Source organism: Nilaparvata lugens, chromosome X (assembly GCF_014356525.2).
Source record: "Nilaparvata lugens isolate BPH chromosome X, ASM1435652v1, whole genome shotgun sequence".
Taxonomy (NCBI): Eukaryota; Metazoa; Arthropoda; class Insecta; order Hemiptera; family Delphacidae; genus Nilaparvata; species Nilaparvata lugens.
In genome coordinates this window covers 95,058,797-95,075,944 of record NC_052518.1, presented here as the reverse complement: position 1 = coordinate 95,075,944, position 17,148 = coordinate 95,058,797, and the positions used below count along the sequence as shown (strand labels likewise).

At 34.7% G+C, this 17,148-nt stretch overlaps 1 protein-coding gene across 1 annotated transcript; it reads left to right on the top strand.

Moving 5' to 3' along the window:
• Window positions 1-1,254: 1,254 nt before the first annotated feature.
• Window positions 1,255-17,055, top strand: LOC111046585 (protein MMS22-like). The gene is made up of 6 exons (XM_039442121.1): window positions 1,255-1,625; window positions 2,710-2,941; window positions 4,476-6,955; window positions 8,004-8,227; window positions 13,849-13,895; window positions 15,277-17,055. Exons 1-6 carry the CDS (start codon window positions 1,481-1,483, stop codon window positions 15,515-15,517), a joined length of 3,369 nt encoding a protein of 1,122 aa, XP_039298055.1. The 5' UTR covers window positions 1,255-1,480; the 3' UTR covers window positions 15,518-17,055.
• Window positions 17,056-17,148: the final 93 nt, after the last annotated feature.

Here is a 17,148-nt window from a genome sequence, read left to right as displayed (position 1 = left end):
TAATTATCATGAAAGATCATCTGTTTGAGTGACTTCCATTTCTAATTTCTTGATACGACGGTACTTGAATTTCTCACAGATGATTCCTGGGATAATTTCCAATAAAATCACCTGTTTGCTAGACTTTACTTTGGTCTTTCCTAATGGAAAACGACATTAAAAGCCTTTCGAGGTACATTTACTTTTGTTAGCCAAGGACATCCATAACTTTTCTAAAAATTATCGAATCTTGAATTAAAGTAATGATCATCATTCCAAGCCTGCCAAGATGGTTAAAAATGATGTATCGTAGAGTTGAAAACGGTCGAAATATGAAAATTTCATTTCTGAGGATTTTTCAAGTTTTTTTTCATACCAAATTTTTAATAGCCTAGGATGCCCTTGAGGATGAGATGTTTTCTTTCTTAACTTTAGATTGAATTATATGGTAATATGTTATCCTAAACAATTGATCGCACACTGGACTGCTTTCCTCCAATATCGCTCATTGGACGTAACCCCTGGTGCAGTATGCCAGCAACATTGTTCTACCACCTGAGATACTTGATATGCTATTAACTAACATGCTAATACCATATTATGTTGTATTGTCTCCAATGCCAAGCCTGTAAAGTTCATCATTCATTGGTAACTTCATTATAATATTTATATTTTTTGCAGTTTTTGGTGGCTACCACTTTATCTTGTCTCTTGTATAGACGCCTGTTTAAAAAAACAGGTCAGCTTTCACTGTATTCTCAGAGTGATTCCATCTTCCAACCTCACCAGTATGGTTTTCGTCAGGGAAGATCAACCCCAGGAGCAGTACGTTATTCGATGGAGTCGGTATACTTGGGCCAATGGAGGGCAGGCAGTCGGTCTCTGTTGCTTTATGTGATTTGACCAAGGCATGATCACATGTTATTTTCAAATTTCATAATTTAGTTTTGCAGTCCATCTACAGAGCCACATGAAACGGACTGTCTGCAGCCATCTCAAGTTATTTGTGCTTTAATTGTTTTAAACTATGACGTAGTCTGTCTGCCGGTCATGGACTGAATATACTGAATTACTGAATCACTCTCAGCGGAAAAAATAATAGCAATATTCTAATAATATACTCTTCAGAATTTCTCAAAAATCTCAGGATTTTTGTCATTATCGTTGATAAAATTGCCACCTGGAGCGCCAAAGGTTCAAAAAGCATGCGCATTATGATATAATTTACTCGAGAGAGAATGTCGTAGATTTGTAGTGTTTCTTTTGGCGCGGCATTCGGAAAGTGAGGTTATGTGAAGTATTTGTTTTGTCTGTGAATTTGTTTTGAATTTCCAGATTAATAAACAATTCATTCAATTGCTTTGTAAAAATAAACATCCCTTAATGTGTTTCAAGTGTTTCTCATATTTCAGTACTCAAAAGTGAGCGGATTTTTAGATTTAAAATATTTCTAAACATGGATCTTCCAATTTTCCATGCTTGATCTTGATAGGTAGTAGGTATGTCTGTGAATATCACGGGTTGTACACCCCCATTTACTCCCCCACAGTCACAAAATGAAGAAGATTTTCCGTTTGACAGTTTTGATTTCAACGAAGCAATTATTAATGCAGAAGCTAAGATAATAATTGAGGATAAGATACGTAGTAAGTATTTTCAGTCTATCACTATTATTAGTTATACTACTTACACAATAATATAAGCGTATACGCAATTATAATTCTGGGGTCAGGTGAACCCCAATGTATTTTCTAAGCACTATTTTTAAATGCATTATTAGCTAATTTCCTATAAAGCCTTAAGAACTATCTGCTAAAGCCTAAGTGTTCACTCAACCCGTCCAATGTAATTGCTGAGCGCTCATTACTTATTGAATTGAATTGAATTTATTGCCAAAAATTACAAATTCATATTTTTACAATACAATATAAATAGCATTGATTCCTTGTGTATTGGCAGTGGGTTGCAGTTTACTTATTCTGTTTCAATTCAGGTCAGTATGAATCAATATACAATTAAATGTAATAATGCTAAAGAAGCTATACCTATTATACAAAAAAACTTGAGAATACTACATACTATACTCTTAATATTTAAACTAAGGCTCAACTCGCACGCGACTCAGGTCGAGAAGAGACTCGACTCGATTCGTGTGTCTCTAGCATGCGTTTTCAAATGGGTGACGTCGTGGAGACTAGAATCGACTGGTCTGAGTGTCATCATTTGGAAACACATGGCTAAACATTTGGAAACATTAGGCTAACGCTTAGGCTCACTCAACTCACATGATGTACGCGACTCAGGTCGAGAGCATGTGTTTCCAAATGATGACACTCAGACCAGTCGATTCTAGTCTCCGCGACGTCACCATTTGAAAGCACATGCTCTCGACTAGAGTCGAGCCTCTTCTCGACCTGAGACGCGTAAGTATGTGTTGAGCCTAAGTGTTAATGTACTCTTGAACTCTGCTTCCCAATTAATTTCTGCTCGTTTTTTATTCATTATGACCATGGAGGGAAAACTAGGCGGAGTCTATAATTTTCCAAATTTTTATAGAAAGTTGATGTCTAATATTAGACCTATCAGTTTGCCAATAGCAGAAAGAAAATAGCATTGGTTCTTATGAGAGTGTTCACATGGGAGACTACAAATAATATGTGATAATTACTATTATGTGATATTTTATTCCATGAGAGGCAAAGGTTCAAATAACATTCTTCCTTTTTTCAGAATATTGCAGTTTTCGTTGGTTTAACTGCTTGGGTGATACCAGACTAGATGCTTCATCGAACGAAGATAGTTTTTTATCTAAAGGAGAAGAAGATTTTCTCGAAGATGAATTTTCTGAAATTGCAACAAGCTTTGAAGATCATGAAATGGAAAAAATTGAACTCTTTGGTCTCACTCTGGATAAAGGGGCTTCGCTCTTGTTAGACAAGGATGTACTGTATAAAAAGTCTTTGTGAGTATTGCTGGTTAGTTTTAATGTTTGTGTTAGTGACTATGTTATTGTTGTAATGCATGAATAATAACTAAACAGAGTTGGTCAAAATTAAGGAAACAACCTAATATTTATTATACATCTAGGCCTATACTATTAATATTTATTCTACAAGGATAATTTGACGGTAGCTCCATTGAGGATTCCACTACAGTGAAAGTGACCAGTACAGTCAGAATATTTTTTCCAAAAGTTCAAATTAATTAAACAAATTTTTTTGTGTGTTTTGAATTGTAAATTGATTGGGTAACTGAAGAATGTTGAAGCAACACATAACCTAGATACATTTGGACTGTTGTATAAAATAGAATTGAAACCGTTTTGGGCGAGAGCCTGTAGTACTTTTCTGTAAGTTGTGTAATTCTGAATGATTAAATAAATAAATGGGAATCAGAACTCATGAAAACGATATTTTTCACAGTGCTAGTCACTTTCACTGTCACAGGTGTGTGGAAAATTCCAGCTGTGTGCGCTGCAAAAAAGGCCTGAAGCTGAATTACACCACCTGATAGAACGTCGGCCATTTTGAAGCACTGATGCTGGTTATATTGGAAAACATTGAAGTTATAGATATTGAAAAACCGACCATCTCCTCTGGGGGCAATTCATCAGGTTCCATAATAAGAGCTATAATATGTAATAATATTATATATTATGAGCACATGGGTAACTGTTAATAATGTCGCTTTCAATTGAACAATCTCATGACATACCATTTACAAATTCAAACTAAAAGATGAAAAATGAAATACAAAAATCAGATTTTAACAGCAGTGATCGCTGAATTGCCGTGTGTGGGTGATTGTTCCAAGAAATTACCAAACCTTGGAGAATTTCACTCAGTCCCATTTGTCACAATCCACACACGTGTAGTTGCTGGTCACAATTTTTTGAACAATATTTTTGTAATTAACTTTTCAGCTATATGCACTGTGTTGAGTTGCAGCTACTCGCTTACTAGAAATCGCTTTATTGCTCATTCGCGACGGGCGGTTAGCGGTATATGTCTACTTCTAACGTCCGAACGTCTACTTATTAAGACAAGCCACAACAAAATGTTGTAGGGGAAATTTTTGCTCAAGTCACCTTATTTATCATGCTATATTTCCAATTCCAAATTGTCTATTACGCAAGAACAACTCAAAGTTGTCACAACATCTCATTTATTAATATAAATGACCTAGCTGTACCTAGTTGTTGCAACTCACTGCCGGCGCACAAGTTGTTCTTCGCCGGTAGTGTCATTTTGTAAGTTAGAATATTTATTTCATCAATCTGTATTATTTTATGGCAAAATAAATGAATTTTAATATTGTGAAAGTGTTTTCAGTTGATTCAACATTAAAAACTCTTTTATTTCAGAAATTACCATCTTTTTTGTCTTTCAAGGAACAATCTGTTGGCCGCACAAACTCAATACTATCTACAAAAATTGTATATTGTCTAGCATATTTTCACATCTACTTGATTTTCAAACTGTTGTTCTTTTTTCCAGGTGTAATCTGATGGCTGTTCTATATGAACTTTCCACCTCAACTCCACATCCCCAACCTCTAGACGCATGCGAGACCAGGAAACAACTCATCCATTTCTTCCTCCATATTCGATCCTACATCCTGCATTTGGTTTCATCTCAAACCGACGAAACCGATCTAATTCTGAAAAACATTACTCGCAAACTGAGTCAAATACTTCAACGAATTCAACGTGTTTTACGGAAATTTGTCGATGTACAAAAATTTACAATTTTCCAAACTTCGCATCACTGGTTTCATTGCAATTGGGAACTAAGGTGGCTGCACGTGACCACACTGTTTGTTTTGTATAAATCGAATGAAATTGTGAAAAAGAGAGGGGGAAATACTGCCGATCCCCTTCAATACCAAGGGGAAATAGGTGATATAAACATTACTACGATACTAAACTCTATGGAGTTATTAGTTTCAGATCTTGTACAATTATCAGTGATGAGATTTGAAAAACTTGGAGCCAAAAGCGTGAGTAAATACTCGGCGTTTCAGTGTAGTTGCATTGAAGAACTATGGATTTCAGTGAAAACTCTGCTAAGTAGCTTGGAAAAATTAAGCTGTGATATTAGTGACGATAACAATGAATCTCAATACTCGTTTTGGAGAATTGTTAGTAGTGCTTTAGCTAGAATCTGTGATAAGACAAATCCGTCTGCGAATGTGATAAAAACGGTTTCAGTTTTTGAAACTGATTTGGCAGACATTTTTTACGATTGCAGCTCGCCGAATTTGTTCAAACTATGGTTCGTGAAAAGTGTTGCAACGGGGTTCAGTGATAGAAATCGAGAATTGTCGGGCAATTATGTGATTTTGGAAAAGATTTTGAAAGATGAGTTGAAAGATGAATGTTGTGAGACGAATTTGAGACTGTTAGTAAGTTTATTACATGTTTTGGTTGTTGAAGTGTGGCAACCTCGCAATGACGCGATTCTTGTTTTATGGGAATATTTTCAGAAAAGATTGAGTAGATCCTTCTATGTGACGGGGGAAACTCTGGGAAACATGAGTGTCATTCCGAAAACATCCGACAAATTTCTAGCACAAATCAGTGGGAGATTAGATGATCGAGATGAAAAATTTAACAGTTTTCATTTGTTTTTACGACTTCTAGGTCATCATTTGAGAAGAACTTGTGGAGAGAAAAGGTTTTGGAACCAACTCAAGGGCAGAATTTATTCGAAATTTCCTGCCTCAAAAATGATCGCACTCACAGAGCTGGGTGTCTACAATTTTGTCTCACTATTCCTCACAATTGCTGTAGTAAAATTGGATGAAGTCGGGGAAATTTGTAAAAATCTTCAAGATTTTCTTGATCTCACCAATAAAAAAGACTCATCTATTCGTAGTCTAGTGTTTTTGACACATGTTACAATACTGGATATGTTAGCTAGAAACGGGATTGAATTCTCAATGTGTGCAGCAAATTTTGTTAAGTTCTTGAAGAGTTTGGATCTACGTTCTCCCGAAAATATTCGTCTAACTAGTTGTGGGATAGACAGTTTACGAACGGTATTTGTGTCTGACAAAATTGACCTAGGTCTCCCAAAAATTGTAGATGATTGGGTGTGCGACTACCTGCTCTTCACCTCAAATTCAACCGATACCGCAAAATTGACACTCTACATCGATAGTTTATTGGTTGAAATGAAATCCATACGCATCTACAGTCCCCAACATGTTGAAACGTTTGAAGTGTTGTGGACACAAATCAAAAAACTCATCACAAACCCCAAATTTAATCCGAAAAACTCAGAGTTTCTTGGTAGTTTGTGCGCGAACTTGGCGATTGTTTCGACAAAAATCTACAGATCGGCAACAATGTTGCGAGAGGTCTCCAACCTTGTCGCCAACAGTAAAACGTTGCCTGTTGGAACATTGAGCGAGTTTTTGAACACACTAATTGGGTACAAACCGCTACCTATGGCGCTCAGGGACCACGATGTTTTCATTTTGAAACTTTGGATACGGTATGAGGTTTTAAGTGGATCGTCGTCGACAAGTAACAAAATTCTAAACTATGTAACCTCTCTTTCGGAGTGTCAAAATCTGAACCTGAACCTAGACCCCCAGGAACCTCTAATATCCTTCTGTAAATCCTTACATCAACGATACTTATCAATTATCGATACAGACGAGAAGAAAAGTATGTTTGAAAAAACAACGAGATATTTTGGAAATTTGAAAGAATGGATAGACCCTGTTGTAAAAACAGCAGATGATGTGAGTTTATTGAAAAGAGTGTACTTCACAGTGGGGAGCATTGTGGATACGGCAGGAGTTTTCTTGTACGACAAAGGAGCTCAGTTCGGGAGTATACTCCAAGGAGTTATGGATCTGCTTTTATTGACTCCGCCCTCACGGAGACCTGGATTTAAGTTACAAACTAACTTACAGTCAGCTGTTAGTGAATCGTTCTACTTGTTTGTGGAAGGATTGGTGAAAATACGTGAGTTTCTATTTCTATTTCCATTTATTTTAGTCAATCAAAATAATTTTTTTAATCTTCTGGAAACCCTCTAAATCCAGGTTACACACACATAGATTTTTGGACGTTCGATTTCTTGCTGTCCTTATGAAATCTACCAGATTAATCGGATCTTGACAAACATCATCTGTTAGACATCATCCTTTTTATCTAATAGAATTAATAAAGACGGCAAAAAATCGTACGTCCAAAAATCCTTATGAAATCTACCAGATTAAACGGATCTTGACAAACATAATCTGTTTGACATTATCCTTTTTATGTAAAAGAGTTTATAAGGACGGCGAAAAATCGTATGTCCAAAAATCGATGTGTGTGTAACTGATTTAACCCTGTAAGCTATTTGAGGGATATAAACATCATACTACATTGAGTTATTAACTAGGATAAGATTCAGAATTCTATGACCTGTGTAATATATAAATTTTTCAATTTTTAGTAGCTATGAATTTGATTGCCATAAAGATGAAAATCGATGATGAGCATACTCGTTCATTTTATTCATGCATTTATTCATATACATATACAAGTGAAAACAACAGGCATTATACGCCCAAAACCTTAATTTGGAATACACATATAATTTGAAATATATCAATTCCTCTCAATCATTCAATCACTTTTTTGGTTGCCATGGAAAAATTTGTAATGTGAAGTTTTCAGTTCAATATTATCATCAACATTTTATATTTGCTTGCTTTTTAAATGTGAATTTGTATTTGAACATAGTTTTCTTGATTTTAAACTTCATAAAATAAAAACTCAGGAAGTTAAAGTGCAATTTCTAGTGAGAAAACATGGACAACCGAATACATAACCTATTAACTTGAGTGTTGATAGGAAATGACATTGGGTAATACGGCAAGGCAGATCATCCGAAAGGATCTCTCTGCCGATAAAAGCCATAAGATCAAATAAATAAATCATTCATCCTTTAATATTTTCAGTAGCTAATAAATGTTGATTGTATCATGTACTGTTTATGATATACAATTTATTTTTCTCATAGGAAAAGATGGTGACCAAATATTCTCGAAAATGATCCAGGATTTGATAATTATCTACCTGCCACAATGTGTTCATCTCAACGATTCCAGAAAATTTTCATTGGTCAAAAGTTTTCGGCCGTCTCTGGGAGACAAGAGAGAAATTGTGATGAAAACTATTCTGGAAACCATAAGGATCCATTTTATAAAACCGAGAGCTAGAGTACCGTCGCAGGAGTGCCGTCAGGTTAGTTAGCTCTTTGTTTTTTTGGGTGGGGGGGATTGGTTTCTGCGGCTTTGCAGATTTGACGCCTAGTGGGATCGGACCCCCCATTTGGTGAGAGTGATACTCACATGAGCCCTAGGCTTGTGCGTGGGTAATGGGAAGGGTGGTAATAAAAAATATGTGGACCTAGAATCACCGGGAAGCAATTTTGAACTGATATAAATCAATCAAGAATCTTCTTTATTCCACAATACAGCAAGTACAAAAATGATGAATAATATGAAATATAAAATACAAATGATTAAGTACTTAGATTAGGGTTTCATATTATACATTATGGAATGAGCCTACATGGGCACTGTGGCTTGTGCGTAGACTCGAGTTGGTATTTCAAGTAGAGTGAATCTTATGAAGGGGAAGAAGAAGGAGAGCCTAAATGAATTTAATAGATGAGGGTAATTTCATTCAAATGATTGTCATAGTTTCGTATTGTAGAAAGTCATTCTATATTGTTATGTCCGTCTGTAACGCATATAGCCAGTCTGTATGGTAAAGTCAGTCGGTATTGATATAGAGTCAGTAGAAGTCATGTTAATTATGAAGTCAGGTGAGTCCGCCGCCCGCCAAGACCAGAGCCACAGCCTCCTCATCACTTATTTCAAACAACCAATATTTCAATCTTTTTTTGAAAATTGCAAGACTTGCAGCTGAAAAAATGTTATTTTGCGGAAATAATCTCTTGAGATTACGATATATTACTTCGGATAAGAAGAAACAATTTGTTGTTGAGAAGGATCTCGTTAGCTGGATAGTTCTGATCCCAAGTAATATCATTATAAATATCATTTATAATAATTATAAATATCATCATTAGATAAATATCATTAGTCTAGATTCACCCATTTATATAATTTCAGTGAATTTAATTCATGATAACTGACAATGAAGCTAACTATTCAATTAATTCTATGAAGTAGTAACAAGAATTGATTGGTATGAAGATTAAATGCCATTTGAATTATGATAGTATAATATTGCCATTTCATAAAATAACTTCACTTGTATGGGCTACTTTTTTCAAAAATTATTAAAAACAATATAAAAACATAAAGTAAATATGTTTTAGATAAAAGGGTTCTTCATGTTTTTAATATTTTTTTATAATATTGTCTTCTATCTACATAAGCCGGTGGAGTTTGACAGAAAACCCTCCATACTTCCATTCAATTTAGCTCTACAGCCCAGAGTGGGCTTTGGCCTTCTCCACAACATTCCTCCAAGCCTCTTTGTCCCCAATTAATCTCCTCCTTCATAACTCATCCTTATTAAATCATCCCTGATCTCATCTTCTCATCGTATTCTCGGTCTGCTACTTTTCTTCTCGAGTGAAATTTACCTTTGAGCTTTATTTTAGGCATTCTGTTTTCATTCATTCTGGTCCATACTTGGATATTATTATCATTATATTTTTTTAGGCAAGAAATCATATTTTTCAATAATTTCATAATGATTAAGATGAAATATTTTGTTAATTAACTATCAATTCTACATTTTAAAAAGACGATCTGGCAGCAGAGGAAAGCGAGAAAGAGATAGCGCTATCCGCTTTGTTGAATGATAGACAAGGATAGCAATAGCATTGCTAATCAAACATTGCCATTATAATGTGGACCTCACTATAGTACAATGTTCTCAATAGTAGAATAGATAGTACAATAGATAGGCGTAGGTCACTAGACCAATAGTAGAATAAGGCTAGTACTATTTAAATACTAGTAACTGATGCTAGTCAACTAGACTATACACTAGCATTCTGTGACCCGGCAGAGCTTGTTGTTCCCTCCCAACATAATAAATAAATGTTTATTTTCCAAAAAAAACTAAAACTACTACATCAATTACAGAAAATATTAGATAGTTTAAAATTGCATACAATAGTTAGTTACAATAAAATTTTCTTTTAATGTGTCCTCTACATTTTTAGTGTTTTCTGTGTGGACGGACCTACTCCATTATGGCGTACCATGTTCTAGAGTAGGTTTTGTTTGTTTTGTTTTTATGCGGATTAGTAATTAGTGTTGAGTAAGTCATTAGGTGGTTAGTTGTTTAATAATAATAATAAATAAATGTATTTCTTTTAAAAAAATACAAGTTATTATAACATAAAAAGTACAAAATATCTAAAATATAATACTATAAAAAAATATGGAATTTAATTCTATTGGAAATTGACCTACACAACTATGGGAAACCCATGTACTAGAGTAGGTGTTTGAAATAATGTTTTCTATGTTCTGTCTTCATTTCATTTCATTTCATTTTTTCATCCCACTGACCACCTATGAAAGGGGTATAAGGATTTGTCAATTATAATCTAAGTCGTCAATCTTTGCCAAAAGTAATGCAAAGTATAATGCAGAAAGAATTCCTCAGTGGAATAAGGACAAACCTGCAACAACTCCTCCCTCACCTTAATTCTGAACTTTTCACCTGTAAGAGCTTTTATGCGTGTTGGCAATGAATTATAAAGCCGAATTCCTGCACTCTTTACCCCCCTCTCATACATACCAGTTCGATGAATGTCGTCTCTGAGGTTTTGTCTATATCTTGTATTGTATGAGTGGAACAACTCTCCTGTATTGAACCTATCTTTATTCCTATCAATAAAACAAAGAGTCTCTAAAATATTTACACCTGGTAGTGGGAGAATCTTTAACTCTTTGAAATAATCTCTACAACTTGCTCTAATAGATTCACCCACCATCACTCTAACTGCCCACTATTGAATCCTAAATATATGTATTGCATGAGTTGAATTGCCCCAAAATATAACACCGTATGAAAGAAGAGAATGGAATACAGCAAAATAGACACTTCTAAGCGTTCCTGCATCCAGCAATTTCTTCACGGTTCTAAGAACAAATACTGTTGAGTTTAGTTTGCTTTTTAGCTGGTCTAAATGAGGTCGCCAGGAGAGTTTAGAGTCCAGCACTACTCCAAGTACCTTTGCCTCGTTTGCTGAACCTATGTTTCCATCTCTCGTATCCAATACTGCTTCCCTAGCCGTCCTGAATGGAATCTGCATAGTCTTATTGTAATTTAGTACCAACATATTTGAGGCCAGCCATTCTTCTAGTTTCTGAAGAGCTCTTCTACTTTCAGATTCCATATCATGCTGACTGTTACTTTTCAATAAAATACCTACATCATCAGCGTATAAAACACAGTGTCCTGGCTCAAGGTGTGGTGGCAAGTCGTTAATATATAGAATGAATCAGCAATTCTTTGCTGATCAACGAATTTTGATACTATATACACTATACCGGGTGATTCAAGAAGGACTTTACAACTTTGAAGATTCATATTAATCCTATTAAACAAGGTACACAGCTGGTTTTGCTGTTGTTTTACCTCACGTTTTTTTCCCTTAAACTAAAGATATTCTATGTGACTTCCGTTGGTTATCCTGTAGACATCCCATCGATAGACGATTTCTTCCCAGACTCGCACTAGCATTTCAGGCGTAACTTGATCAACAGCAGCGCTGTGTTGAGCAAGCCAATCCACTCATTTGGAAAGCGGTCATTAATAAAATCCCGGACGTCATTTAGATACTAATTGACCGAGAAAAGAGGTCTAAGATTCAAGTAGACGGTTTTGCATTTCTCTTTATATGTTTATATGTTTCGCATTTACGGCGAAACGCGGTAATATATTTCCATGAAATTTGACAGGTATGTTCCTTTTTAAATTGCGCGTCGACCTATATACAAGGTTTTTTTTGAAATTTTGTATTTTAAGGATAATACAAAAGGAAAATGAGTCTCTTACGAATGCCAATATTACCGTAAAAATCAGTCTATAGAATTATTCATCATAAATCAGCTGTCGAGTGGATTATGCAATGACGCATTCAATTTTCATAACTGAAAGTAAACATAGTATTTTCTCTCGACCTTTCTCTGCTTTCAATTCGGGCTGACCTGTTGCCAGTATGTCTTGAAGGAGATTAGCTTTTGATGTTAGCAATTTTTGATACACCATCCCCAACAGCCATTAGCCGTTTTCACACCGATATCTCGCCGACACGACATAATTTACAGGACAGGATTTACTCTGATGGACAGTATAAGAGGAGGCTGTAGGTTATTACTGTGCGAGGTCTAGTTTTCACAGAACTACTAGTCAACTTGAATCTTTTATACTTTAAATCACGCATTCTTAAACTATTACACATTTTAAATTTGATGGTCATGACAATAGCAGCAAATTTCAGATATAAATATTAAATAGGTGAAATAAAAGCCATATTGTGAGTTCCACATCATTTATATGAGACAAACTAAAGTTTCAATGCACTTGAGACATTATCATCAGTGGTATTTTGCATTGAAACTACAGTTTGTCTCAAATAAATAAGCGATAATATCACTTTTATTCCACCTTAATATGGAGAAACTCCACAACATCTCTATCCATAGTGTACCTAAATTTTATAGCTATAAATATAAAATAATTATTTGTATATCTGGAGTGTAAAATACAGCTTTTCTCCCTGAGAGGAAATCTTGATGCCCGAGGCGAAGCCGAGCAGCTGGTGAGAAATATTCGTTGGCTAGTATTTTGAATAACATGAAATATTTATAAATTTGTATAATATTCTGATATCAAGTATGTAATATCAAATCAAATTTATTCACCAATTATTGACAACAGTGTTACAAGAAAATAAATAAATATTTTTTTGTTGAATAATTGGCGTGGCTAGAAAAATTAATCTTCTGCTCTAGCCACGAGTTCAAACATTCCTTACTATAGTTAGCATGATTTTAGAATTAATAAGTTTAGCATACAAACATATATTTCATAAGTTGATCAAATTTCCGGTTCAGTTCTTGAATTTAGTTGTCTCAATGACAACACTATATGCTTCCTCATCTGAGCTTCGATCTTCCAACCTATTTCTAATGTAAGTTTTTGAAGTAGAGTTGCTTCTCATGTTATTTAGGTGGAGTTACTTCTAGTCCCTTGGGAGTTTTTCTTATTTTTAGACTCAAGGGCGAAAAAGTGACATTTTACTATTATGTTCCAGGTAGTAAATAAGTACTTTAGATAATAGGTGGAGGAAAATACTCATTTAGAAGCAGTATTATAGTTACAAATTTTAATATAGTGTGTTTATAAATGAATATCGGAGTTTCAACTCTTCATAATATATGTTACATTCATCTCACAGTTGAAACACGTTAAATTGTTGGAAGGGATTTGGTTTCATGGTCGCACTGATCAGATAAGTTAAGTTCCATGCCCCTGCTACTCCCGTTGTAAGGGTGGCCACTTTAAGAGCCGAACTCCTCTAAATACCATTTATGAGTTAGAAAACAGCAAATTTTTTTGCAACAAGCAAAAAAAACAACTTGAACAGTTTTGTTTTTTTGGCACCAGTACGTACAATATTCACGCTTAAAATTGATTGCATTCGCTGTACCTCAGCGCTGTATTCGTCGTAAGGGCCGCAATGACAGGATAGGACTTGCCATGCAAGGCCTCCACGTTCTCCTAAAGTGTCTCTGCTACCAACTTACTTAGCAAAATTTTTCTGCCCACATGAGCTTAAGCTTGTTCGTGGGTGATTTGATTAGATGATCAAACGTCCATGTCTACCGGCGGGATTCGAATCCACGACCAGGTAGCGTTAGCAGAATGAAGGGAGCAACGCCTTAGGGTAACGGTCTACTGGAACCGTATTCAACCGATCTGTTTGGCCGTTGGATCGGACGAATCTGCCGGCCGTTAATTCGGTCGAATATGGTCGTCCATTGGAACTGTTTACGTCAGTCTAGTTCAGTAGTTGGCTGAACTATTGAATATTTAATTAACTACTATCATAGCCACCAAAATTTTTCATAAACAATGATTGTATTGAGATTTTGAAAATTGAATAAATAAATTAGTTATTCATGACAATAATCTTACCTTCAAATCCTATTTGTTCAGTAATCTTTTTCTACAGATTCCTTTGAGCATCACGTCGATGATATCTTTTGTCTCGCATATCCCACAATGGAACATGCTCTTGAACCAAACTTATCAACTTTTCATTGTCCATTGTTACAACTTTATAAAACAGAACAAGTTCAAAAAACAGACAAGACTGTAAAACAATTTTGAGGTTAGGATAACAATAGTGATTTTACCTTACAGAAACGGAAAAGATGATGTTGTTTCAGCTCGACTTCGGCCGGATAGAGCCGGAAAATCCCATTCGATTAGGATCGAAAACTTGATCGGCCGGAGACGGCCGTGCGCGGACGTATGAGCCTGTTGCAATGGACGAGCATCTATAGCTTTCTTTGTTGGGGGATCGTTCGAACGAGTTCAGTATTTTTCGGCCGATGCTAGTTCGGACGAAATCGGTTCCAGTGGACGGCCCACCTTAGTCGTCTCTTAGTCGCCGGAATTTAGGAATTTTAGAGCCAGGGTCGAAGCAGCTGCTGCTACAATTACTGAAGTCATGCTTATCAATGTTTGTAAAAAAACTTGGGCAAAGACTATGTGACAAATGGTAGCCACATAAAACGTAGGGTTTATAAGATTCTCTATAAAACTATTTTTGTTTCTTCTTCATTTGACTCATGATTTATAACTGTAATTATTAATAAAATAACTTGGACAAAGACTAGCCTATGTGATAAATGGTAGCCACATACAACGTATGGTATATAAGATTCTCTTTAAAAATATTTGCGTTTCTTCTTCATTTGACTTATGATTTATAACTGTAAAACTATTATAAAGATTTAAACATCTACATTGATGAACACTCTTTATTGTCCTTTATAACATGGTATTTATCGTGAATGTGGATAACAAATGATATAATATGGCTCATGCTGTAAGCAGTGATATATCTCTTTTATTAGTGTGTCATATTTTGTGTATTGACGTTGTCTTTTATTCTATGAATCTTATGGCAATAAAATTATATTATTTATTCATTCACTTCTAGTTCTCATTATAAAACCGTTGCATAAACTACTAATTAGAAATGAATATGTTGTGTGTTACAGTGAGGAGGTGATGCAGATGCTAAGTGAGTTATGCCGAGTCCACCTGGCTTTCTCGGCCCGCCAGGTGTTTGGACTGTTCCAGGTTCTAGCTGCCTCGTCAGCTGCAGACCTTGTCTACAGGTTTATGCCCAACCTCACGAAGGCCATCTCCCAAGTGGAAGCCCAGCGGGGCTCAGGGTATGACAGGGCCCTTAGAGGCGAGTTGGCCAATCTAGCAAAAGCTATCAACTACAAGTACTAGGTTGCTTATGCTAAATACTTTCATAGTAGGTATTTTTCGAAACAGAGCACAATATAAAAATACATTTATTTATTATTGACATTACTAGTACTCTTTCCATACTTTTCTACATAAACTCGACTAGTTTCGAGCACTCAGTGCCGGTTGCACAAAAGCCGCTTAAATTTTAACCGTGTTTAATTTCGCGAGAACCAATCAGAGAAGCCTCCTTATCAGAAAGGCCTTCTCTGATTGGTTCTTGTAAAATTAATCACGGTTAAAATTTAACCGGCTTTTGTGCAACCCGGCCTAAGAGTCAAAATGACATTGAAGTGTCAAGTTCATGTGTCAAATTTCAAGTGTAAAATAAATTCAAAATGGCATCAGTGCTCGGAACAAGTCGTTTTTATGTAAAAAAAGGTACTACTAATTTCTATAATAATTGAACAATTCAAATAGCCCTATCAAAATACTTTATTTTTAAAATACCTAATTGTAAATATTCAATTTTCTCCAAAGGACTACTAAAATACGAGGAAACACAATAAAAATTATGAAGTATCTTTTTTTTTAAACCAAATCACGACTGATAAATAATTGTTTATGATTTGATAGAATAAAAAATGGTAATTGATAACTTTTATTGGCCCTTATTCGACTAAAATCTCATACCAATTACTAAAAAGCACATTGTAAATTCATCAGTAATATATCTATGTTTATGATAACCTATTAAAAATGAACGTTTATGTTTTTTTAAATAATTAACCTGTTAAAAATAAACGTTTTAATATTTTTGAATAATTGTAGATTAATGATAGGATATAATAACGTGTTAGTAAATAGGATGCCAAGCCCATTACTGTATTTTAATTAGCAGACTGTAGACTGTGATTCCGTCAAAGTGGATTTTGAGGAGGTGAATTTTTGAATCTTCATAAGAAGTGATCCAACCTTTGAAGGATCAAAATCGCCTAATGAATAGAGAATTTCAAATTACTGAAATTAGCTTTCAAATCGGTGTACATAAATATTCCACACTAGATATCATAAATGTATTATTCTATCTTTATTATTGATGGACCAAAATGTTTATGTACTAAGTAGCCTATGCTTATCAAACATCACAACATGTGTTCATGGCCAATGCCTTCAAGAAATGGACTTTGAGATAATTAAAAATTTTAACTGAAATAATTTAACAAATTATGAACGCTTGATGAAGTTTGTTTGAATTGTATTTAAAATTATTGAATATGTAAGATTTAATTGTTAACCTTATGAATTTATTGTTGAATGGATAACTCTTTGTAAATGAAACTAAATGTGCTCAATCAAGTTCTTTAAAAAACAATTATGTGATTGAGAAGTTTTCTGTTTGAATATGAAAGTATGTGTTAATAAATTAGTAAGAAATAAGAACTTACATGGTAAATCAAAACAACGAGATTCTAGTTTTAATTGCTATTGATTGATTTTCAACTATATAATTAGTTGAAAACTATCAACATATAACTAACTAGTTTTGATAATAAAAACAGATTGATTATAATTCACTGTGTACATTTTATTGTTCACCTAGATGAATTTCAAGATAATATCTTAACGTAAGATATTCCTTATTTGCGTTTCTATGAATTCTAATCTCATAA